The sequence below is a fragment of the Xylocopa sonorina genome, chromosome 8 (genome assembly GCF_050948175.1).
Source record: "Xylocopa sonorina isolate GNS202 chromosome 8, iyXylSono1_principal, whole genome shotgun sequence".
Taxonomy (NCBI): domain Eukaryota; kingdom Metazoa; phylum Arthropoda; class Insecta; order Hymenoptera; family Apidae; genus Xylocopa; species Xylocopa sonorina.
In genome coordinates, this window is record NC_135200.1 from 7,396,423 (window position 1) to 7,420,806 (window position 24,384).

The following is a 24,384-nucleotide window of genomic DNA, read 5'->3' on the forward strand; positions in this document are numbered from 1 at the left end:
CATGCTTCATCGTTATCTGGCGTGCTGAAGATTTCATTGTGGTCCAAACCGAAACACACAAAACTCGCAACGAGACAGTCGATACATTTATCATTTAACCGAGTCCTATCCAAACGTACCAAATCTACTTTAATACACCAATACTATAATTATTTTACATACTGTACGATGCGAGAAATTAAGGAACGAGTGTTTGAATTTAATGAGATATGGACGTTTATAATTGCGAAGATGTAATCGAATATCGAACATTCGAAAATATACCAAACTTTATGGATAAGAGTCTGTCTGTTTTCAACAAAAATAAAATTAACTTTTCAATTCGCGCAATATTTCAGTTAGCGATTAGTTACAACACGAATCAAGTTTAGGTGAGAGATGGTCGAGCTTCAGAAGAATTCGATAAAAGGCCTTCTGATTAAGGGCGTGGAATGAGAAACGCCACCGCGATCATTCGATTCCCTGAAACCAGAGGGAGAGCGTGTGACCAAATGTGTGACGACACAGGACGACACTGGACTTGGAGTGTGTTTGGTGACCAGACGATAATCAGTATTGGCCTCGCGATCGGTCGTGGCTCGCGCTGCCGCTGCATCGAGGCGACAGCGTTACCTGGAGATCGTCGTTCGTTTTAACCGTGATACCCCTACCCTGGTTGCATCTAGCAGAGTACCAGAACAGACGCAGTTAGATACCTCGACGTGGTACCAGTTGGTCTCTATGCTCGGGCAGCCTCGACAGTTGTCGCTGAGCAACTCAGCCGGAGCGCTACCCACTTTTAGAGCCGCTGTCGCAAAGCTCGCGACAGGACCCGCCGCTTAAATACTCGCGAGCAGCTACTTGGACCCACCGGACCATTTCTGCACCAGCTTGGACCATCTCTAGGGTGAGTTTCCTTAATCTGGTATTAACACTTCGATCGATTTATCCGACTCGATTCGAGGCGTCCCTTTTCGACAGTCCATCGAAGAGCGATCTTGATTGAAGATCGTTCGATTTGCGTGCTATTAGAGATATATGTATGGAGAAGTTTCATTGTCTCGATTATATAAGTTTTTGCGGAAAGTGTAACGTTAGAAGCGTAAAATGGCGGGAATCGAAGACGCAGTGGTATCGCGTCAACAACGATCTAACGAAATGAGAATATTTACTGCAATGACTGTCCCGAACGCGATGATAGGTTTATTTGAAGAAAGTGCAATAGCTGTCAAAGGCATAATACGCGTTGTAACTCATAACGATAACGTGGAAGCGATATATCTCTATTTTTGTGCAACGTCGCAGATATGTTAGAATAACAATTCCTCTCCTAAGATACGATTCTGGTTATTAAAAATTGTAATTTCTTATTGTTCTAGAATACTGTGCACGTTCATTCGAACATGGAAACAGACGCGTTCTACTTCGTCGTAGATATCCGAACGAAAGTAAACGACTCGTTCTGCGCGCGAACAGTAATCAGAATAATCGTAACAGAAAAATGATCTCTGATTGTATCCTGTCCGCGTTGCACAATCCGGTATATCCATTTACATTTTCGCGTATTCATCGTGTAACAGGTGTTCGAAAAGCACGCAACGAAACGTAAGTAACAATGTTCATCGTGGAACGTTGAGACGAGTGGCGCCAATTTCCACGGAATTAGGATTGATGGACTTTCGAAACAAAGAATCGTTGGCCGACACGCGGTGTCGCGCGTTCTCGGAATAGCGTTATGAAAGACAAATAGGTTAGCCAAACAGCAGCGGTCATTTCGCGCGCGTCTTCCAAAAATTACGAAACGTAGCTTTAATAACAAGTTTGCTAACCGTGACAGTAGAACGAGCCTCTGTTAGCTCTCCGTCGAAATGGAATGAGTACATTGCTGGTCGGACTCGGAGTAGCGCGTCCGCAGCTACCGGTTCCTCGAGGCTCTCGAGGGAACTCGTACTTGTTTCGTTAAAGGAACTGTTTTCGTCGGAAATCGAAACACTCGCGAGAGATTTCATAGAAACAACGGTTGTAACAATTTTGCAACACGTCAGAAGAGAAAGCTTGTTCCCTGCTAAACTTCAAACGCCTCTATCACTCGAGTGTATTTATATCATTTGCAATTGCACATACGGGTGGTAGCTTAATAAAAAGTGCCGAAGTAGGGACTATGAAATACCAATATTACTTAAATCTACTTATCATTCTGATAAATCGAGTAGATTTGTTTGATCTTCCCATTGTTTGATAAAAATCACCGACAAGCAAGAAAGCTAGATTCCCGCACCGAACCTCGAACGAGCGTATCGAATCGATACGAAGCACAGTGCAAAGTTGAAACGACGAAAGTAAGGGGAGAAAGAGATGCAGGAAGATAAGGGGAAATATCGCGGCATCTGTACTACGCCGTATATAGGGACAGCGGCCATCATGGTCGAGGAGTACGCGCGGCGATAAATCGCAGTGCTTGTGGCGGGTGATTTATGGAAAATTGACCGGTTCCCGCCGCTTTTGCGATCCGATCGAAGGGTATCGGAAATGTAGACGCGCGGAATTTCAAACGCGGATACTCTCCGCGTAATTACCATTCCTAGACGGTGGAAATAACGAGTTCCCGTTCGCAGCCACGTCTCTCGTATCGTTCCCGTAGATTCGATCGAACGATATCTCCTCTGTAGTCGAACGAACGCGAAACGATATCCCCTCGGACGGCTTTGTACGCGGTGTGTTAAATGCCGATGAAAAATACCGCGTGATTCAACCAAGTCGCACGGAATCTCTGGTAAACCATTTCGCGATGGATTCTTCGAACGTGTAACAGGAAAATTCTGAGGCGGTTTTTAAAACGTTCGATAGCTTTATGGGAACTGTATAATGGAAGGACGGCTGGCGGATTATAATTATGCATAAGTAGGTCGCTGATCAAATCGGTATACGTGGCTCTTGTACAAGTTTGCAGAAGAGGTTCGCAAAAAGTGAGATTAGAGAGGCACGCGGTCTCGATCTCTTCGTGTTTGTTGATTGTAATCGCGTTAATCATCTGTGGGTGGGTCCTTAACGATATAATAAAGAAAAAAAACAAATTGTTAGCAGCTTCTCTTTTATGCGAATTTTATATCTCAGTATTTTTTTTTTTTTTTTTGTAGGCGCGTTTATTGATCTTTTGGAACAAGGTCTTTTTTATTTTAGATGCGATGATACGCGATTTTCGACGCATTATTTTTATTCGCGAAATTATGACTCGCTGGAATCCTGTTGTAATTCAGATTTTCGCGAGTTCGAAGCGGAGCGTCGATTTTTTTCATCGTTTACGATCGCGGGGGAGAAATTTCACTGAGGAAATAAAATGCATTCGATCAGAAAGAAAATAATCTCGAGCTTGTGACATCATCGGGGAGAATCGAGCGCCCCGTGAACTAGCATCGGATTTAAACGACATCTTTAATGACACGCGTGATTCGCCAACCAGATGCCTAGTCGAAAGGTAATCGATTACGGTACCGTTTATGTTCGAGCATTTATTATTTCAGGCCCTAACTGCGCCATTGGTCGTTGAATCTGTCTGAATCGAATGAAATTCGAATTACGTGGAAAATAATTGAGTTTTTTAACTAACAACGAGTCGAACGTGACGTCTCATTGATTCAAACCTTTCGACTAATCGCAATTCCCATTGACGATCGTTGGTTTATCAGCGACGCGTTCTTCCTCGTCCCTCTACGTGACAGATTCGCTGCACGCGTGAAACAATCTGCGCGCTCGTGACACAGCGACGTAGATCAAGTAATTTCAGCGCGTAGCTTGCCAAATCGTTAACGCGACACGTTCTATTCGGATCATCGTTATTTACGCTTTTTTCGAAACATTAACTACGCTCGTCAACATTCTTGCTACAATTATCACGCGCGATTTCTGAAATAGTATCGCTGTCTCAATAGCGAATCGAAGTGCCATTCGACGCAACGTTTCACCCTTTTGGACGATCACAGATGTAAAGCAGTGATTTCCTTCGTATTTAGGTCCACGAAAAAGGAACCAGTACGCAATTAACTTAGTCAGTACGTGAAAGAACGAAGAAACCTGCTATCCAATGCGAACCTCCATAGATAAATCCAAACGAAAAATATGTCACGCGTTGATACTCAAGCGTAGATAATCCCTTGCTTTTTAGGGACAGAAACGCAGATAATCCCTCGCTCTTTAGGAAAATTCTTTTCCTCCCGTCGAAGCAACCACCTCGGAATTCCTTATCTTTTCTATACCGTCGTCAACAGGCTGCAGACGAACCTAATTGACAGACACATCGACGGGCACGGAAAAAGTAGCTGGAAGCGATTAACGCGCACGTGACGCGAGACGAGTCTCGCGTCTTTCCTTCGGATGATCTCACACGAATAGCATCTAACATTGAAACGAACCGAGCGCCACGTTCTCACTGCATCTCTCGAGGCGTATATCGACTCTCGTTTACGATTTCACGGGGTATATTCCTCCTCGTTGTCCCTCGATCGCTCGTCTACCAGCGAGTGGCAGTTCGCGCGCGTGGTCGCCCGCGAGAAACGGGAAGCCGGGGACTTTTATTAGAAAATGGCCTGTAACGAACGCGGCCGGCGTCCGTGGTAGGATGAAAATTAGGAAAGGGTAGAAAATGACCGGCCTAGATCCGCGCGAAGATATTTTTGCGTCGAGAGACGTTAAACTGGACGCGGTTGGGCGTGGGTGACGATTACACGGTGGCTAAGATGATTTAATTCGAGACGATCGGGACATGACATCGCCTGGTAACGTTGCTCGTCGAGGATACGACGATCTGCATGCGTAATGCAACCTGGATGCCCCGGTCGCTCGTTAAATCGACGTGTTTCGTTCCTCCGACGTAATCCGCGTGGACGCTCGCGTGTTGGCGGTAACCGCGCCAGCGTCCTCGATCTAAATCCACGACGCGAATCGACGGAACTGCTAAACGATCGGCTGATTTCGTTTTCCGACGTGGCTTAACGAACGACGGATCGGACACGGATCGTCGATGCTGTGGAGTTCCTTCTCCTTTGACGATCGATCGATTTTTAATTTTTTGCGATTTCGTAAAACATGTTACAATTTCAAATATGTACTTTTCATTTTGTTTTGTACTTTTGATATGGTATTCCAGTTGCGTTGAATTTTTAATAATAAATTGTTAATAAAACAGAAGATTGTTGTGGAGCTCGTTGAACGAGTATGGAACAAACCGTAATAAATTAACAACATGTTAGTTTTACGATCATATAACCGTAGCAATAAAAATTGCGCGAGCAAAAAAGCAAGGTTTATCTAACTACGAAATGTTTTTCAACAGAGATACAATTTTAACTCCATGGCCGCTTTCTGTACACAAAAAGTGCAATCTCGTTGTTGGATAACGAAATAAATTCCTTTAAATTTTATTCACGCGCACGAACAGCCGCCACAAAGCTAAGTAGCAAACGAATTAATAAGACAGAAATTAAATGTTGTAACTACGTTCAAAATATTACGAAACGCCCTGTTCGATTGTAAATCGTAACGCAAAGTAACATTTCTAAGGCTGTCCACTTTTTATTCGAGCAATTGTGTTACATTTTCCCCGGTAACGGGATCGTTAACTGTGCCTTGGTGGAAAAAGTTCGCGCAGCCCTTCGACGTCCGTTCCGTTGCCAAGTGTGACACAAGGACGCGAGCGTTCGACGAATTAGTAGTCGTAGACGCTGCGAAACTACGCGAAAAAGTAGCCGTTGCCTCTTATGGACGAAACGCAACGACAGGTTGGAACTGCGAACGCGTGTCCCGTTTTCTTTATTATATTAAAACGCGACGCGGAACGTTCCCGCGCCTATTCACCGCTGCGGGACCAAAATGGCGACTAATGGCGGTGACCTGTTTCGCAGATGGCGAACCTGAAGGAGGTGCTGGGCGCTGGCGAGCTCACCGATAAGAAAGCTGGCCTTTATCGGGCGTTGATCGCGGAATTTCTTGGCACGTTGCTGTTGAACCTGTTCGGCTGTGGATCCGTCGTCACGGGGAACATTGTTGCCATAAGTTTGGCGTTCGGCTTGGCTGTCGCCGCGGCGATTCAGGGGATTGGACACGTTTCCGGCGGCCACGTCAATCCTGCTGTCACGTTTGGGTTAATGGTGATTGGAAAGGTGAGATCTTGTAATCTTCTCTTTGCGATCTTGCGATACTAATTGTTACTTGCCATGACCAATTGCAGTTCCGTGTATAATGTCTGTCTCGCCAATTGTTACCCGCTTGCGAGTAGATCCAATGATCAATAATATGGAAGAATGAAAAGATTTGAATAATTTTTTACTTTGGAATTAATAATGAACTTGATAAATGTTGGACGATTGTAAGCTAGTGGATCATTTCCTATTTATATTCTTACACATATTTCTTTTATTTTATTTTCTATCATCTATTATCATTTTTTGACTTTTGGTAATAATTATGTCAGTACCATAGTTTATGCTTTTCATCACTTATCAAATGTTGTCTCTTAAATTGTTTTACTATAGGTAAAAACCTTTAAAATTTCATTGACAGAAAACTAACGAAATGTTGCTTAACTGGTTTTGGCAGTAAGTCCACGATGTACAGTATTATTTAAGTTTCATAAACGACAGTTAATACTTCAGTTAGTTGTTTCGAAATAATTAATTGTTGAATATTGTTTATTTTATTTGACAGGTTCCAATCATTAGAGGCTTGCTGTACGTTATATTCCAATGCGTTGGCGCAATAGCAGGATCTGGTATATTAAGAGCGCTATCCCCCGAAAGAATGGAGCACGTTTTAGGCGTCGTGTCTCTTTCACCGGGCGTTACCCCGATCCAAGGTTTCGGCATAGAGTTTTTCCTCGCCTTCACGTTGGTTTTAGTCGTATTTGGTGCGTGCGACTCAGCTAAACCAGACAGCAAAGGAATAGCTCCTCTTATAATCGGGCTTTCCGTTTCACTTGGCCACATTATTGGTGTAAGATATACGATCAGCACGTTTTTTCACTTTCCCAACTCTTTCTTCTGCGTTCAATTAAATACTTAAGAGTGTAATTGCGACAATCGTAATCCAATTTTTTCTGGATCCAAATTTGGAAAAATTTTGAGGATATAAGTTCATATTCTGTGATTTGTTCTTTTCGATTTCTGCTCTTTAAAAAGTTATGATTGAAACAAATAAATCGACAAATGTCGCGATTTGGTAAAGGTAGGCCACTCGCTTCGCTGCCTTCCTCAGGCGCGCTAGCACTGACTGACCAATTGTGGCCTATGCAAACAGCACTCCTATTCATTTTAGCTATCAGCCATCACTGATTATCGTTTAAAAACCGCTTAAGTACAACACGAAGATATATACGAAGTACTTTGTCTTTAACCATCGTTTTTCTAACAGGTACCAAGAACTGGCGCAGGTATGAATCCAGCACGATCGTTCGGTAGCGCGGTTGTGATGGGCTTGTTCGATAATCACTGGGTATATTGGATCGGGCCGATCCTTGGTGGAATGTCGGCTGGATTAATCTACACGTCCGTGATTGGCCCCGCGAAAGAAACAGAAATTTCCAGCAGAGTGTACACCGCTGCTGCGACCGATGAGAAAGAGGTACAGTAAATCCAGTGTAACCGTTTGAGTGCCAGGAACTTTTGGAGAAATCCGATTCGAAAAGTGCCATGAAGCACGATGGTGCTTCTCTACAATTTCTAATTTAAAAGTAATAGGACGCGTGATGGTGTTTCTCAATTTTTATGTCTCAAAGTTCCAAGCAGCGCGATGGCACAGTTTTTCTACTTATCAGTAAAAGAATCTTGCGTTACTGTTGCTGCGTCATTTTTATCAATATTCAATACGTAGACAATTTGGCTGTTCTCATCAAGTAGTTGGTACTTTTAATCATTGAACAGGAGGAGCGCGTTGTCTGGCACTCGAACGGATAAACGGAACAAAGTACAATAAATCGTACGCGATACGATTATTAATAAAATATAAAATTCCCCGTTTCAAGTATTTAATCTTCTACTATCATCAGAAAAAATTGACCGAAATATTCTCTAAAAAAAAATATTCCAAATGAAATCACTAGCTTTATGTTATAAAATATTACAATCTTTGAATCTTTCTGCGTTTTATTGCTGTATACTGTTTAAGAATATGCACGATGGATGGTCAGTGTTTGCATTTTTAAATCTTCCATCTCGTGTCTGCCCCACAGAAGTTCGAGTACATAGACAGCGGACGCGATGGCCTTTAAGAAACGACGCGACGACATAAAGAAAGATTCAAACGCGGGAATATCGTTATTATTGTTAATTTTTTTATTTATATCGCTGCGATACGAATAAGACGGACAACGAACGAATCGGAAATAGAAGTATTATTTTTGCAGCTACAGAGTCTTCGGGCTAAGAGGAAAGACAACCCCGCTTGATGTTTTAACCGGCGTTAAACCATCGCATTTCCAACTGACAAATCACCCTTCTGCGAAATAATGAAATGCGCATGGGTTCCCCCGTGGGAAACCTTGGGAATTGATAATTTCATTGTCATTATTTCTAAAACACGACGACCGATTTAAACGCGCAAAGTACACGAATTTTGTTTTATTCGAATTTTCGAATTCACGTGTAGCTGAGGAGAGCAATATTTTCGTCTGGATAACAATAACGAAAAATATTCCAAACTCAAGCCTTTCTCATTATTTGGACTTGTAAAGTGGACGAATATGTGCTTTATAGGCAGAGACATGATAAGTATTAACTAATTTGACTCTCTTAAATAGTCCAACAATATTGATCGCTCTAATATTAATTTTTTTCTAAAAGGAAAGGGATTTTCAAATTTTGCACACTGTTCTATTGAATTTTCATGTATTTCTTTATGGTACTCGTATGTATTTGTTCCCTCTATATTTGGCTACGTGCGTGTACTTCATTAAATCGTCTCCTCGTGTTAGACCATATTATTCGATACATTTTTATTTGATTTTATTTATTTAAAGTCGTATGTTTAATCTCGTGGAGTTTTAGCGACTATTATAACAGAAAACTGTCGCAAACCAAAGATAGATTCTGCCAAACTGAAAGCTTACACGTGTCGACATCTTCTGCCATTTGAATCTACTTATTGGAAAGTGTATGCAACCGAATCGTTGATAAATGATCCAAATTTCATGGTTGATAAACTGTGTAATTTTTAAACAGTACGACTGAATGCAATTTTCGAGATGCAGTAAAACATGCGTTTACTTCCATCTTCGAAACACTCATTTTTTGATAAATACTAATATATGTATATTATACTATATTAATTTTTAATATTTTATTCATCGACATTAACGATTTTTTTTATTATAGATTACAACTATTCCTTTACACAGTTCCGCCATTGAAATGTAACATACATGGTTTAATTTATAAATTTTACCAACGGCGGACTTTCAGTATTTATACATGCATAATCGATATATTTATATGCGTATCCTTATTTGCGAATTTCCAATATTCATTTAACATAATTCATTGTTATATTTTGTATCAGTTATATTTTGTAAACTCATAAGATGTAATTTTCTTTTTATAAATTGTATATTAAATTACGATTGCGTGTGTGCGAAATAATCCATCACACGTGTGTAATCCCGTTTAAATGTATATCTATTAAAAATAAAACGTATACGTGAATATACGCGTTAAATTCAATCGTGCGAGATGAGATATAAATCTGATATGAAAGGTATGGTGATGTCCCTTATTTCATTTATACTACGTATACGGTGAAGGTATATTAAAATAAGCTGACACCCTCGATTTTACATTTACACACCATACTTTTGTATTTGATACATAGTTTCGGATGTTTATAAAATATTGTGTGAATAGCCTATGTATCATTTCCATTCTAATCTGATAAAATTAGCATAACGATTAAATGTTACGGTAAGTTTAAAGTACCATATGTGTTCCAAAATAGTGGAGTCATTTTTGTATAACAATGGTGAGAAACAGTTGTGTAACGTTCGGCAAAGCAAGATAAGATTGGCAATCGAATTCGAAACGAAATTTGAAACGAAGTAAAAAAAACTGACGTATATATATATACACTTGTCTTAAGCCTGGTATATGTATACACAAATACTAAGTCAGATATCTAAAACAAGCATCTCAATTTACAATATCCTCCACTTGAATATTTTACTTATTATCCCATTTTTAGAATTCTTATGAGAAGCATACCCAACAATGAAAACAACAAATTGTTCTCTTATGTATGCAAAACATCATCCGAGTTCTCTATGATTTTTGAAACAGAACTTTTTATACGAAAATGTTTATTACTAGGCACTAACTTATTCTTATACTTTACCGCTATCAATAGTGATTAACATTGTAGGCATAGTTCTACAATTGTCACACAAAAAATTAAGAGAAAGTAAGAAAGTTAGATTTATATACGATAGTAAGATAAACGTTATCTTAAATTTATGTGATTAATTAACAAATGTAATGAAAAACAAAAGATCAAGGAGCGTCATCGGAATTAATTTTTGAATCTATAAAACTATGATTAAAAATATAATTTTGATCGAATTAGAGCTTACAGATTTGAAACCAAAAGCTCTACTTGAAACAGATGTTGTTTTACCATTTCCTTCTATGAGAAAGTTCAGCCCTCCATTTGCTGAAGTTTATCCTCAAGGCTATCTTGACTATCATTAGTGTCATTTAAATTAATTGTGCCACCATCATGGTCAAGTTCAATTACGGAATCTTCTAACTGACTTTTTTGTACCTCCAATACATTATCTGACGGTTCGAAAATATCTGTCGATTCTGAGAGGTCTTGCTCGTCTAATGTTAAGTTCGCATTTTGCTCGGGTTGTTCCAAAACTTGTACTTCATCCTTTAAAGATTCTATTTTCATGTCGCTTGATTCTTGGGAATCTGACACGTTCATAGAGATAGAATTCTCTAATTTCATATCGACTTCTTGTTCTTGAACATCGGCTTCGACGACGCTTTCCTGTTTTACCGGATAATCGTCCGCATTAGACGGGCCAGGTTTTGGTTTATCGTTATAATTCTTTTGCGAAGACTCTCCAAGTACAGATATCTGACTAAGATTGCTGAGAACTGATTCTTGCATTTTGACCACGGAATCGGCTGAATTTAATATATTACACAATTCCCGACTCATTTCCTCAACTTCCGATGTTTCTTCCGTTTTTACCACGATAATTTTCTTATTCCCGTAAACTTTAGAACTGGTTATCATTGGTTTACCTTCTTTTCTGGATGGTGTAGTAGTAATAGGGATTGGTGTTGCTGCTATTGTTGCTACCACTGTTGCTACTGTTGCTGGTACTATCGTTGTCGCTGTTGCCGCGGCTACTAACGCTGTAGTTACAGGAATTGGTTTTGGCGTCGCAGGAGCATCCTTGGATTGACTTTCCACTTGCGTTTCTGTTTCAGTCTTTATTGCTTCTTTTTCTGGTTCAGGATGAACATTCTCTATTTCCATTGTTGAAGCAGTAATTGTTGTTGCAGCTGCTGTTGTTACGGTAGTCGTCACAGGAGTAACCGTTACAGGAACAATCGTTACATCGCTGTCGTTATATTCCTGCTCTTCATCGTACATGCTCTGCTTTTTCTTTACGAAAACTCTTTTCAGCGGTAATTGCTGTTCGTCGTCAGACTCATCGTGTCGTTCCGGCGACATTTCCTCGATTGGCTCGTATTCTTGTTGTTTCCGGGCTTCTAACTCTTCTATCTTTAGGCGTTGTTGTTCCACTCTCTTCTCGAGTTGTTCTAATTTCTCTTTAGTCTCTTGATCGCCTACTATTAACGCAGGTTTCTGTGGGGTAGAAGTTGCGGTTGTTTTCGTTACCGAAGATGATGAACTGGTAGACTGAGATGTTTTCAATTCGAATTTCGGCGATTCGCTTAGTACGGTTTCACTAGTTTTTATCGTAGCTGACGGTTGCCGTGGATCCGTAGATGATTGCAATACAGCTTGAACCAAACTTTGATGCTTGTCAAGAGGTTTCTTGACAACGACTCTCTTTACAACATTACCGGTCGGTAATTTCGCCAATTCCGCTGGATCTATTATCGTACCATCAGGATTCATGATTACCTCTCTTGTAGTATCTCCTTGACGGATGATTCTACGAACAATTACCCTCTTTGTTACTTTGTGACCTGTATTACTCGTCTGAGGAGTGCCACCTGCTCCGTCGTCCTCTTTCAGCGTAGGTGTAGTGGTTATTGTCTCTGTACTACCGCTAGGTTTCCTCACAACGATTCTCTTTATTACTTTGACAGTATTTACTGATTTTGGTGTACCAGTCAATGTTACAGGAGCTTCAGATTTAATGTCTATTACCGGAGTTAAATTTTGCGAACTCTGTCCCTGTTGGGCTCTAGACTGATTTGTAGGCGTGGCCGACTCTTTAGCTTGCTCCTGAACATTTTGATGTTTCAGTGGTATCTTATGTTCTTTAAACACGGACGCCACAATTTTTTGGACTTGCGCTTCTGTTTCGTCCACGCGGGTAGATTTGGTGGGTTCCTCGCTTTGTTTAGATTGCGAAGGTTTGGATGATTGAGACTGATTACTAGTCGGACTTTGCTTTACTTTCGCCTCTTGAACTTCTCTGCGCTGAATAGGCATCAACGTTTTAATTGTCTTTTTAATCATGTTTCCATCCTTGTGTCTTACATATACAACTTGTTCCTTTTGACTTTCTTCCTTCTCCGATCTTTCTGGCTCCTCCTCGCTCTCGGATGGTTTATTTGGTTTTGGTAGCTTCTTCACAATATATGCTGGTGGTTCGTAGTCGTCGTCTCCATCTGAGTACTGTTCCTCCTCTTCGTCTTCGTCAGAATCCAAATCAAGTTTAATTTTATTGTCTGGCTGCAATCCATCCGGTCCCATTTTCTCGCCTGCTTCAATATGTTGTTTTATATGAGTAACATAATCTGCCCTATTTCTGCACGATTCCTGGCATACATCACATGTTAATCCCATACCTGTGCGTTTTGTGTGCGTTAGTTGATGTACTTCCAAGCTCTCTTTGCGCTTGAATGCCTTACCACAATCTTCGCAAACATGACGTTTCTCTACAGAATGTGTCCGCATGTGTCTGGTCAAATGATGAGATAGGAGGAATGAACGAGGACAGAGTTTACATAAATATGGCCGATGACCAGCATGAGTTGTTAAATGACGAGCCAACTTTGTGCTTGTACGGAATGCTTCCTTACAATATTCACAGACAAAAGTTTTGTCCTCGTTGTGCAGCACTTCATGACGTTCTAAGCCTTGTTTGTATGTAAAACGCTTGTTACAAATATTACACTGGAAGGGTTTCTCTTTTTTGTGTACAGAGTCCTCGTGCTTCTCTAGTTCTTCAGTCGTAAAGAATTCACGGTCACAGTGTTGACAACCGTAACGCAATTCATCTCTATGAACTTTCTCATGACGTTGTAATAAGTTCGCTCTTGAAAATTGTTTGTTACAAATAGGACAAGAATATGGCTTCTCTTCAGAGTGCGTCGTCATATGTTTACCAAGATCATACTTTGAGAAGAACATGCGGTCACATTCTGTGCATTTATAATTACGATCACGATGAGCTTTTTGAATGTGCAGAGAAAGAGCTTGCCGCAATGGAAAAGTACGATCACACTGGTCACAAGCATGTACCCTTATCTCACCTGGTTCTAACTTTCGTTCCTCTTTAGCTCTGTTTGTGTCGTGATCTCCTTCGCTACCAGCATTCTGGTCTTCCTTGTAGAAATCATGTTGATCGTCTTTTTCCCTTTGCTTCTCAGCTTGTCTGTCTCTATCTCTATCTCTTTCTCTTTCCCTCTCTCTTTCCCTATCCCTTTCTCGATCACGGTCTCTATCCCTCTCGCGTTCTCTTTCCCTTTCCCTCTCTCTTTCTCTTTCTCTATCTCTTTCTCGTGTCTCTCGTCTTTCTCTATCACCATTGTCTACTCGTGGTTTCTTAGTTCCTTCGCTTTGAGGTCTTTGCTCAGCGGAACGTTTATTGTTTACATCGGGAGGATCATTTGGAATTGGTGGAAACGGTCTTGGTAGGACACCGGACAACGGATAAGCTCTCAACGCTTCGTCAGCCTTTTTACATTGAAGCTTAAATTTGTAAGATCTATCCAGATTCCAACGGCACATGCTACATATCATTTGTGGCATTCCATCGGCTGCGTATACCTTAAACATGTATATCAAAGAGTTAAGAACATGTATATCAAAGAATAAGATACTAATATATTTTTAATGTTAAAATTGCACACTCAAGGCTCGATTAACAGAATATTCGTTCAAGAGAAATATATTGATGTTATAGAAAAGAAATGATAAAAAGTAACACGTAGAAAGTTTATGCAAAACGATAACTTATCATTGATCGAATTCATTCTGAATTAAATGACTACAAATACTAAAATGTGAAATAAGATTAAGTACACGGTTACATTTCCATCAAGATATATCATTCTACATTATGATCCAATGAAAATCCGTTCGCAAGACAAAACAATAAACACGAGCCTCTTCACAATTTTTTATTCCTAAATATCGATAGTAGAAAATATCCTAGCGATTTGTAAATGTAACAAACGACCATTTTACCATCGCAGCGTGTAAGAAAGTTACCAAAGATATACGACTCTACCGCGTCAAGCGTAATCGCGCTAAGTAATTCCAATGTTTGTCATTCCCAATCGTTGTATCATTCATTAGTAACTACGTATCCCTGAATTTATTTATCGCAGAAATGGGCGAACCATTTTCATGCCATCGAGCCATGAGAATTCGTTGGAACGATATCCGCTCGATCGGCAAACGCGACCACTGCATTATCCATTCCCCGTTAACCATTCCTCGTCTATTGGCACAGCGTTCATTTTGTTCGATAAAAAATACCGATAACAACGAATAGAGTGCGACAAAGGCGAGAAGCGTTCACGAACGAAGGAACACGTTGCGTGGCATGTCGCAGGAGCAATTTAGGCAGCACGTCCCTCGTTAGGCTACGATACGAGAGGCGGACAGGGAATGGATCAGTGGCGGTCGATCTCGTCTCGAAGGAAAATAATTACCTCGATGGCGACGCACGACATGATCTGCAGGGTAAGCGGCACTTGGAACGGTTTGCTGTGATCCTTTTCGTAAATGAAGTTAAGCGGCTCGGACTCGGTCAGGCAGAATCTGCAGACCCGCCTGGACCGTAGCGGCGCCGGCCTGTTCTCCATGTTTTCCTGACTACCGTCCGTTCAGGCACCCACAAACCACACACTCACGCGTCCAACACGTCGTTCACCTTACCGTGTCCCCTTGAAACGTCGCCTATTTAGATTTCGTGCACGCCGCGGCGAACGATCGCGATTAGAACGTTCAATACGATCCCGATACGTTGCTCGTTAATCAAAATTCTAAGAAACGACGCCGAGCGTCGGTAAGCGTCGCGTCACGGACGACGAACGAGCGGGACGTGGTATATACCGCTATGGCGCTATTATGGCGGTCCGAAAGACTCGGTTCCTCTGCGTGGCGTCGTTCGAGTTTTCGGACTCGTTCGGCTTCGGCCTTTGCACATCAGCGCCACTCGCGTCAACCTCACCACGGCACTTGTGATGCACTTCCCGGATAAAGTAGAGCACGGTTCGTCTGTTATTGCCCAGTAATTGGCACCGCGCGGTCGGTACTCCATTTCTATTTCTTGTAGACATTTTATCGTGGAACCAGTGAAATTATTCTATCGCGTTTTATTGTATTTCACAAGAGGAAACGTTTGAGTAGAAGATAGCTTAATTGTTGGCTACATCGTAAACTATTTGCTCTTACATCGATTCGTTTATATCGAAGGGCGACACTGCAACGCTTTACGTTACTGTTCGAAAATTCCTGTCGCGATATCTCGATTTTAGTGTCGAGCAAACGTTTGGTTATTTCTCGTTGTTTTCTTTTTTTTTTTATAGAGAAGCCACACTCCTCTTTCGATCCTCTCTGGGTAAAGTTCACGAGGCATGAACCAGTGTTCCAATTGGAAAATACTACGATACCTCGCCGGAGAGAGGCGAAGACGACGGCGCACTGCTACCAATCTGGAATCTCTCCGTCGTGATATCGAAACAGACGTTCACCTCCAACCAGCGGACGATTTATTGCGAGGCCTGCGAACCGATGCGGCGCGTGGCCTATCCACAACTGTTGCACGCGATCTTTTAAACAAAAGCGGCCTGAATGCGCTCACGCCTCCGCGAAAGATCTCCACCGCGTTCAGATTCTTGCGTCGATGTTTCGGTGGATTCTCTTTGCTTATATGGGTATATCAGCACATTCTCTTTTCGCAGTTTATAATTTAATTAGAAAATCGAGACGAATGAAAACACGTTACCCTTTGTCTCGCGCGATTTCCTTGACTTTCTTCAACTCCATCTACATCTAACTTTATCGATGCGCCGCGCTGCGAACGTTATTGCTTTCTAATCCTCTGTAATCAGAGTTCTGTGTGCTTGCGATAAAAGGAATGATAAAGAGTGATAAATCAGAGTTGCGAAATGTTTCAATCCTCTTAATAGCTTTTAAGTAATGTAACAGAGATTACCTGGAGATTAATACGAGATTCTAAGGGATAATCCTTTAGGTGGGCGCTGCATTGTGTTTCTGCAATTATCTCCTGGAACGTGGAACGTACGGAGAGGCTTCGAACGAGCATCTAGGCCTTGGCGTCGTCCTGCTCGCTCTGATTTTGGTCACTGCGATGTTTAGCCACTATCAGGACGCGAAGAGCTCGCGGATCATGGAGTCGTTTCAGCAGATGTTACCACGGAAGACGATGGTCCTTAGGGACGGCGAGAGGAGGCCGCTGTGCGTCGCCGAATTAGTCGTCGGGGACATTGTCCTTTTGGAAACCGGTGACCGAGTACCCGCTGACATTAGGATTCTGGAATGTCAAGGTAAATTCGTATCGCTGTAGTTGCAGCCGTAACTTTCTTATTTCACAACAAAAAAAGCCCTCGCCTTTCTCTTCGTCGATGCTCGAGATATCCGGTTGATTTTGTGGTGGACACTATTTTACAGAAACCATCGAATATCACCGTATTTCAATCCCATCTGAGCTGTACCTCCGTTCCATCGGTCTCGTTACAGCGTACGCTAGATCGTGACACGTGAAACGTTCCATGGACGCTATAAATAGCTGCACTTTCATTTCTGATTAATTGTAATCGATATGTTTTCTTTTTTTAATCGAAGCGTACAATTGAATGTTGAACTATTTCAAATTTTGTAGAACGGTGAGACATACTTTTTATTGTTACGGTTTTGCGAATACCTACTTTATCTTCTTTGGAATTTATCGATTTTCAAGCGCGATTGAAAACCCTCCGCGTTGCGATTAAGGTCTCAAGGTCGACAACGCGTCCATCACCGGAGAATCGATTCCGCTTTTGAGAACGGCGCACGTTTATCCGGCGAGCACCGTGATGGAGGCTAAGAACATGGTATTCTTCTCGACTGACATTGTGGAAGGTAAAACCCGTGGAAACGAGTCGTAGCGGTGGAGCTGTTCGTTTCTTAAGCGCTTCCTACGGTTGCCCAACCTCCGTCTTCTTTCCTATCATCGGAGTTTCGTCAAACAGGCACCGGAAAAGGAGTCGTGGTTGCGCGCGGCGACCACACCGTGATGGGCAGGGTTGCTAAATTGACGTCGAAATTGAAGGCGAGGCCGACGCCGCTCTCGCGCGAGATCCACTGGTTCATGAAATTGATATGCAGCTGGGCCGTGTTCCTCGGTTTGCTGTTCTTCACTCTGTCCACGGCGATGGGCTACGATTGGATCAACTCGATTACGTTCCTGATCGGCGTCATCGTCGCGAACGTGCCGGAAGGGCTGGTGGCCACGATGACTGTCAGCCTCACGTTGACGGCCATGAGGATGGCGAGCAAAAACTGTCTGGTGAAACATCTCGAGGCCATCGAGACGCTGGGATGCACCTCTGTCATTTGTAGCGACAAGACGGGAACGCTCACTCAAAACAAGATGACGGTAAGCTTGCCGGTGTGTTGTTTTGTGAAATTCTTTTATACGAACCATTGATGACTTGTGGTTATCTCTATAACGAACCACAGTTAATTCAGCGAGCTTTAAAAGCGTGTAAAATTGTATATTTTTAATTATATGCAATTGGTGCAAAGTATTAGAGAAAATTGAAGTGATCGTATAATGAGTTTGTTACATTATTATGCCATTACTGTCAACAGTAATATAGCGAGCAATCGAAACGTTAGAGGAAGCATTATAGAATAGATAATGTTAATATGCAATTATGTTTGATTATACACTGCGGATAGGCAGCAAGCGAATTACTGTCGACTCTGACTCCGCTGTTCGTATCCATACTTTGGTCTACGCGGGAAATACTGTCCCCGTTTAAATGTCAACACGAATTTTCTTGCTTGTTATTCTATAAAGTTCTCGTACCGCAATAATACTTTTAATCGGACGATTACAAAATACTTATGTCTCTTGTTCGTTAGGTTCGACACATGTGGTACGACGGTAAATTGCAAGAGGTAATGGCGTCGGACACGTGGCGAAAATACATTAGGAATCCTGGATTTCATAATTTAGCGAAGGTCGCCAGCCTCTGTAATCGAGCTGTGTGGGAGGCTTTGCCAGAAAATGTGGCTGTCCCGCCTCTCAGCAAGAGGAGAATTCTAGGCGACGCGTCCGACGCCGCCTTGTTAAAGTGCATGGAGGCCCTCGTGAAAGGGGGCGCCGAGACGTACAGAAAAAAATGTACAAAGGTGTCAAAGTATGACCACATTACGCATCACAATCGCCTGTTGACACGTAGCTCGAGTAATTCGTTTCTGTTCATGCTTGCACAGGTGTTCGAGATACCGTTCAACTCGACGGATAAGTTCCAAGCGAGCGTTTACAAGTGCGGCAAGAGGCACACGGTTCTCCTGAAGGGCGCACCGGAAAGGGTTCTGGAGCGATGCTCAACTGTGTCACTTGGTAACGAGACGAAGAAGCTGGACGACGACATGATAAACGCTTACACGGAGTCCTGTTACGTTCTCGCGAATAATGGCGAACGTGTACTCGGTTTTGCTGATCTCGATCTTCCTGTCTCTTCTTTCCCGCCTGGTTACGTCTTCAAGGAGGATCCACCGAACTTTCCCCTCTGGAATTTGAGACTAGTAAATCTATTTATATGAAACAAGAGCACAATCGCTGTTCAAAATCGTATTACATTTCACGTTAATTCGTAAATCGAACCTTCCCCACTCGAAAGCTCGATAAGTCAACATTCAAGGCTTTTCTTTTTTCTCTTACGCTTCTCAGTTATCAGAGTTTCACTCGATAATAATTGCTCTATGTTAAATACACTTTGTGTTTAATTACTCTACGAATTTGCGCGAATAAATAAATAATTTTCCTGATTATCAGATTGGACTGATATCGATGATGGATCCTCCGAGGCCGACGGTGCCGGATGCGGTGTACAAATGCCGTTGCGCCGGAATCAAGGTGATCATGGTGACCGGCGATCACCCTGACACGGCGAGGGCGATCGCGAAATACGTCGGCATCATCACCGACGATCATTCGGACGATGGAAGGGAACGCTCGACCGTGGTAACGGGAACGGAGCTGCGCGATTTACAGTCGGACGAGCTTGACCGTATCATAAGACAATACCCGGAGATCGTTTTCGCTAGAACGTCGCCCGTGCAGAAACTGCAGATCGTCGAGAGCTGTCAACGGCTCCACTTGATCACCGCGGTCACCGGCGACGGAGTCAATGACTCGCCGGCATTGAAGAAGGCCGATATTGGTATCGCCATGGGGATCGCGGGTACATTTCTTTCATCGATCTGGATTTCTACTATTACAGTAGCATCGCGAATGATTCGAATTTTAGAATGAAATCAATTATTGTTCATAATTAAATGGCATCGAGTATTTATCTTAGTGGTATCCGACGAATAGGATCAGATGTGACTAGAGAAGTCGCAGACTTAATTCTATTAAACGACGACTTCGCGTCCATAATTACCGGTATCGAGGAAGGTCGGCGAGTGTTTGACAATCTGAAGTCGAGTATTGCGTACACACTCGCCAGCAATGTACCAGAGATAATCCCCTTCTTGGCATTTATTGTGCTTGGAATACCATTGCCCGTCGGTGTGATTTGCGTACTGTGCATAGATCTCGGTACAGATATCTGGCCAGCTGTTTCTCTAGCCTACGAGAGATCTGAATCCGACATTATGCTCAGGTATTGCTCGCGTCTACCACTAATTACTTATATTCCAAATACAATTTAATACCGTTCTGTTCCATCTGATTCGTTGCAGAAAACCGAGAATACCGCACGTAGATCATCTCGTGAGTGGTCGTTTGCTGTTCATGTCCTACGGGCAGATCGGTATAATCGAAACGTGCGCAGGATTCTTCACGTACTTCGTGGTAATGGCTGAGCACGGTTTTCTACCCAGCAGATTGTTGGGTCTGCGACCGTCGTGGGACAGCGTCGTCGTGAACGATCTGAGGGACAGTTTCGGCCAAGAATGGACGTACGAACAGCGGAAGGTTCTTGAATACACTTGCCACACCGCTTTCTTCGTCAGCATAGTGATCGTTCAGGTGGCTGACGCGATGATCAGCAGAACCCGCCGCAACTCGCTTTTCCGCCAGGGCATCAGCAACTGGGCGCTCAACTTCGGCATCATTTTCGAGATAATCGTCGCGTGCGTCGTTTGCTACGCGCCGTACATGGACGAGGTCCTCAGAACGTACCCGTTGATCGTCGATTGGTGGTTGCCAGGCGTCCCGTACGCCTTTATCATTCTGATCTACGACGAGTTACGAAAGCTTTGGATCAGACGAAACCCTGGTGGCTGGTGGGATCGTCAGACTTGCTATTAAACGCGAGATACATCGGTATTAATGTAGATATCTCGTCTGAAACAGTGATTCCGTAGAACGAAAGTCGTCGAGTCGTGTAAGCGCGAATCGAGTCGATGTTGTACCGCGCGATTAATAAAGGAGTATATCCGGAACGTGAAAGAGCATTTAAACGTTTTATTGTAAAAGTATTTAAAGCATCGAGAGCTACCTTGTTCGACGCGCGCGGTTAAACTCGATTCTTTAACGGAACGCTCGTGTCCGCGAGTATGCAGAAGAGCAATGGTTCTCCTTTAGTTCTCTACGCGGTCATCGGGTGTTGTAACCTCGTGAATGGAAAAGTGGGGGATGCATATAAGGCCCTGGGACCCTCTCGATGAGGCCCAGTAGTCTCTAGTCATCAATTCCCTCACGTTCGAAGAACCGTGACTTGATTCGAGAGATAACGAAAAATAACCGCACACCCGTCCGTCTGTCCACGTCCTCCGTCAGGATGAAGACGGAGGTATTTTGTCTGCTTGTCTGTCTCGGTGAGTAATTATTTTCCGCAACTAATTCGATTTCAATCCGCGTCAAAGCGAACGGGTGAAAAACACGTTCGTTTCGCAATTCTATTTTCGCTTGTTAACGTGCTTTATTTAGACGTTAAACAACACCTCGATGGACGTTAGAAACGTAATACCGTGCGTGTACATAGAAATTGGTTCGCGTAGAACGTTCGAACGTAGCGGAATTTCGTCAGAGGATAAAAAGAGATACCGTAACAATGATGATAAAATAATATCTGGTCTGACTAGTAACCTTTAGCCGAGGTATTGTTTTACCTCGTCCAATAACGATGTGGATTTAACTACCGCTTCTGCTGTTATCGTCGCGCACCGCTTGTACCGCTTGACATTTCCTCGCGAGATCTTGTTTCACGAAGATTTCTAACGCGACGCATCGTGCTCGATCCCCGCGCGAAATTATTCACGGCAATATGGAAATCACGCGCAGGATCGACGTGCATATTGTTCAGAATATTCGCCAGTGATTCACCCACGCGACTCGATCGACACGGGATCCTTTCTTGTCCACGGGACAACTTACGCCATTCGCTCGATATTGAGAAATCGGCTAGCGCCTCGCGCTTTTTGTAGAAAGTTTCATTTCTCCAGCGTCAAACGCACTGGCTCGTTGTTCGTCGAACGCGATTAAATAAATAGACGTTTCGATATCGATCGGACGCACGTTCAACTTGGCTCACTTTCCAGTCACGAAGTCACGTGCATCAGCCGGAATTTTCGATTCTCACCGAGGCAACGCGCGCTTCTCAGTTACTGTAAAAAAAAAAAAGAAAAAGAACTAGACTCAATTGTTACTCGGTTGGTAATTAAATCGGCAGCAGATCGACTGCATTTGCGGGGGAATTAATCAGCGATTTCTATTGGCACAGTTCGCGCGGTTAATTTCGTTTCGTACACCTAATCTGAGATCTTTGAAACGCGTCGACGTCTATATAGAGTGTTGGAAAGTTAACAGGTCCGGACGATTAAACAACATTTAAGTTCTGCCCGAGCAGACATACACGGGAGACCGGGCACTTTCTCGCTTTCTTCCGTTCGCGAGGTCGACCGGCGTTTACGTGCGACCGGCGTTTATTCAGGGACGCAAGACGTCGCGCTGCCTTGAAAATACTCCAACCAGTTGACCCTCTCTCGCCATTCACCGCTTTTATTGTCCCCCACCCTTCTTTCATATTTTTTCCACCTTCTATCTCTTTTTTTTTCATCAAATTCATTAGTTATTCCTGGCGGTCGACGCGAATGCATCCGCATTGCACAGTCTCGTTCCACAGCAGGAAAGAGAATAGAAATTCGATTCCAAATTGAACCTAAACATGCAATATTTTGGTAAAAAGATAGCTAGACCAGAGTAACATACTGACAATAATTAACTGTCGCCATCGAGTGTTGATTTTCACAAGAGACCATCGAGTTACCAATTTTTATTCTCAAATAAAAATCGACTCGAAACAGCTGCGATTAACGAGAGATACGATACATATTTCAATAATCAATCATTTTTCAGGCGTGGTCACCGCCTTAACGAGGAAACAAGAGTCGATCGAGCAGAATCGTCGAAAGGCATCGCTACCATCATTGCAGAAGAAGCAACCCTTACCAGAGATAGAAGAGTACGAGGAGGAGGAGGAGATTTCAGAAGAATGTCCCGAGCCAAACGGTTTTTTCCGTGACGAGGAACAGTGCGACAAATATTACGACTGTCGAGACGGTAAAGCAATCGACAAATTATGCCCTGATGGCCTCGTGTTCAACGACTTTAGCCCTCTACACGAGAAGTGCGATTTACCATTTGGAATCGATTGCACGAAGAGGCCAAAATTACGTAAGCAAAAATCGAAAACTCTATTTGACTCCTGTTATCGTCTAAAATGCACGTTATGCTAATCGATACGTCTAAATTTGCAGAGAAACCACAGCCATCCGCGCACTGTCCAAGGATGCACGGCTACTTCGCTCACGAGGACCCCAGGATATGCAACACGTTCTATTACTGCGTCGAGGGGAAGTACAACATGATCACGTGCCCAGACGGGCTGGTTTTCTCTGAGAAGACCGGGATCTGCAACTGGCCCGACGAGGCGCAGAAGAAAGGCTGCGGTTCCAGGGAGCTGTTCAATTTCACGTGCCCAAAGGTCGACGAGTCGGTCGCGGCCACCCATCCGCGGTACCCCGACACGGAGGACTGCCAATACTTTTACGTCTGCGTGAACGGAGAGATACCCAGGAGGAGTGGTTGCAAATTGGGGCAAGCCTTCGACGAGCGTACTGGAAAATGCGATTGGGCGAGGAAAATACCCGAATGGTGAGTCGATAGCTGTGTACGCAACTTATAAATACCTCGGTGTTTCTTGTATACCTTCTTTCGTTCAGAAATCTCTGAATTTTTCAACAGAATTCGCTGCGCGAGTTTGAAACGATTGCAACGAAGCTATAGCGTTTCTTTCGAAAGTAATCGAGGCTGAGTAAATACTTGCGTAGCCACTTGTATTCAGTGATTCGAATAGTTGACGTAGAAAAATAATCGTCGAAAGTTGAACGCTCGTTTTCGATTGTACATCTACAGTTTGATTTATCGTAGAGATTAACATGGGTGTATATTTTCTTGTGAAATTTCAGCAAAGACTGGTACAAGGATCAATTGACTGACGAGGAGTTGGACGCGCTGGAGCATCCACCCCCAAAACCGAAACCATCCGGTGGACACAGTAGAAGGAAAATCTCTAAACCGACATAGTTTTAAGGCTGAACGCGTGCATAGATTTTAGTGTTTATTGACTCGTTAATGATCGTCTTGAAAATAAAACATTTTTAACACGACCACGTTTTTGTAGAGAACCAACGAGCTTGTTTCGCAATTGAAGTTTGTGATTCTATTATTTCCATTCGCGT

At 42.9% G+C, this 24,384-nt stretch overlaps 4 protein-coding genes across 7 annotated transcripts; 3 read left to right on the top strand and 1 right to left on the bottom strand.

The window, feature by feature from the left end:
• Positions 1–691: 691 nt before the first annotated feature.
• LOC143426179 (aquaporin AQPAn.G) lies at positions 692–8,811 on the top strand. Of its 2 annotated transcripts, none has more exons than XM_076899420.1 (5): positions 692–886; positions 5,877–6,134; positions 6,679–6,963; positions 7,381–7,590; positions 8,198–8,301. In XM_076899420.1, exons 2-5 carry the CDS (start codon positions 5,877–5,879, stop codon positions 8,234–8,236), a joined length of 792 nt encoding a protein of 263 aa, XP_076755535.1. In that variant the 5' UTR covers positions 692–886; the 3' UTR covers positions 8,237–8,301. The 2 variants fall into 2 exon arrangements, with proteins under 2 accessions (XP_076755535.1, XP_076755534.1); XM_076899419.1 differs by lacking the exon at positions 8,198–8,301 and adding an exon at positions 8,372–8,811 and having other exon boundaries at positions 694–886.
• A 1,200-nt stretch (positions 8,812–10,011) lies between these two features.
• LOC143426166 (uncharacterized) lies at positions 10,012–15,324 on the bottom strand. Of its 3 annotated transcripts, none has more exons than XM_076899396.1 (3): positions 15,108–15,324; positions 13,014–14,217; positions 10,012–12,926 (listed from the first exon to the last, which is right to left on the bottom strand). In XM_076899396.1, exons 1-3 carry the CDS (start codon positions 15,258–15,260, stop codon positions 10,648–10,650), a joined length of 3,636 nt encoding a protein of 1,211 aa, XP_076755511.1. In that variant the 5' UTR covers positions 15,261–15,324; the 3' UTR covers positions 10,012–10,647. The 3 variants fall into 3 exon arrangements, with proteins under 3 accessions (XP_076755511.1, XP_076755510.1, XP_076755509.1); XM_076899395.1 differs by having other exon boundaries at positions 10,012–12,929; XM_076899394.1 differs by having other exon boundaries at positions 10,012–14,217.
• A 710-nt stretch (positions 15,325–16,034) lies between these two features.
• On the top strand, positions 16,035–20,953 carry LOC143426382 (sodium/potassium-transporting ATPase subunit alpha). Its single transcript, XM_076899820.1, has 9 exons — positions 16,035–16,334; positions 16,655–16,967; positions 17,413–17,541; positions 17,652–18,058; positions 18,550–18,819; positions 18,904–19,218; positions 19,469–19,877; positions 20,012–20,300; positions 20,380–20,953. The coding sequence occupies exons 1-9, from the start codon at positions 16,035–16,037 to the stop codon at positions 20,948–20,950; spliced, it is 3,003 nt and encodes a 1,000-aa protein (XP_076755935.1). The 3' UTR covers positions 20,951–20,953.
• Positions 20,954–21,302: 349 nt separating this feature from the next.
• Positions 21,303–24,309, top strand: Cpap3-b (cuticular protein analogous to peritrophins 3-B). Its single transcript, XM_076898893.1, has 4 exons — positions 21,303–21,459; positions 23,000–23,317; positions 23,401–23,797; positions 24,112–24,309. Exons 1-4 carry the CDS (start codon positions 21,423–21,425, stop codon positions 24,227–24,229), a joined length of 870 nt encoding a protein of 289 aa, XP_076755008.1. The 5' UTR covers positions 21,303–21,422; the 3' UTR covers positions 24,230–24,309.
• Positions 24,310–24,384: the final 75 nt, after the last annotated feature.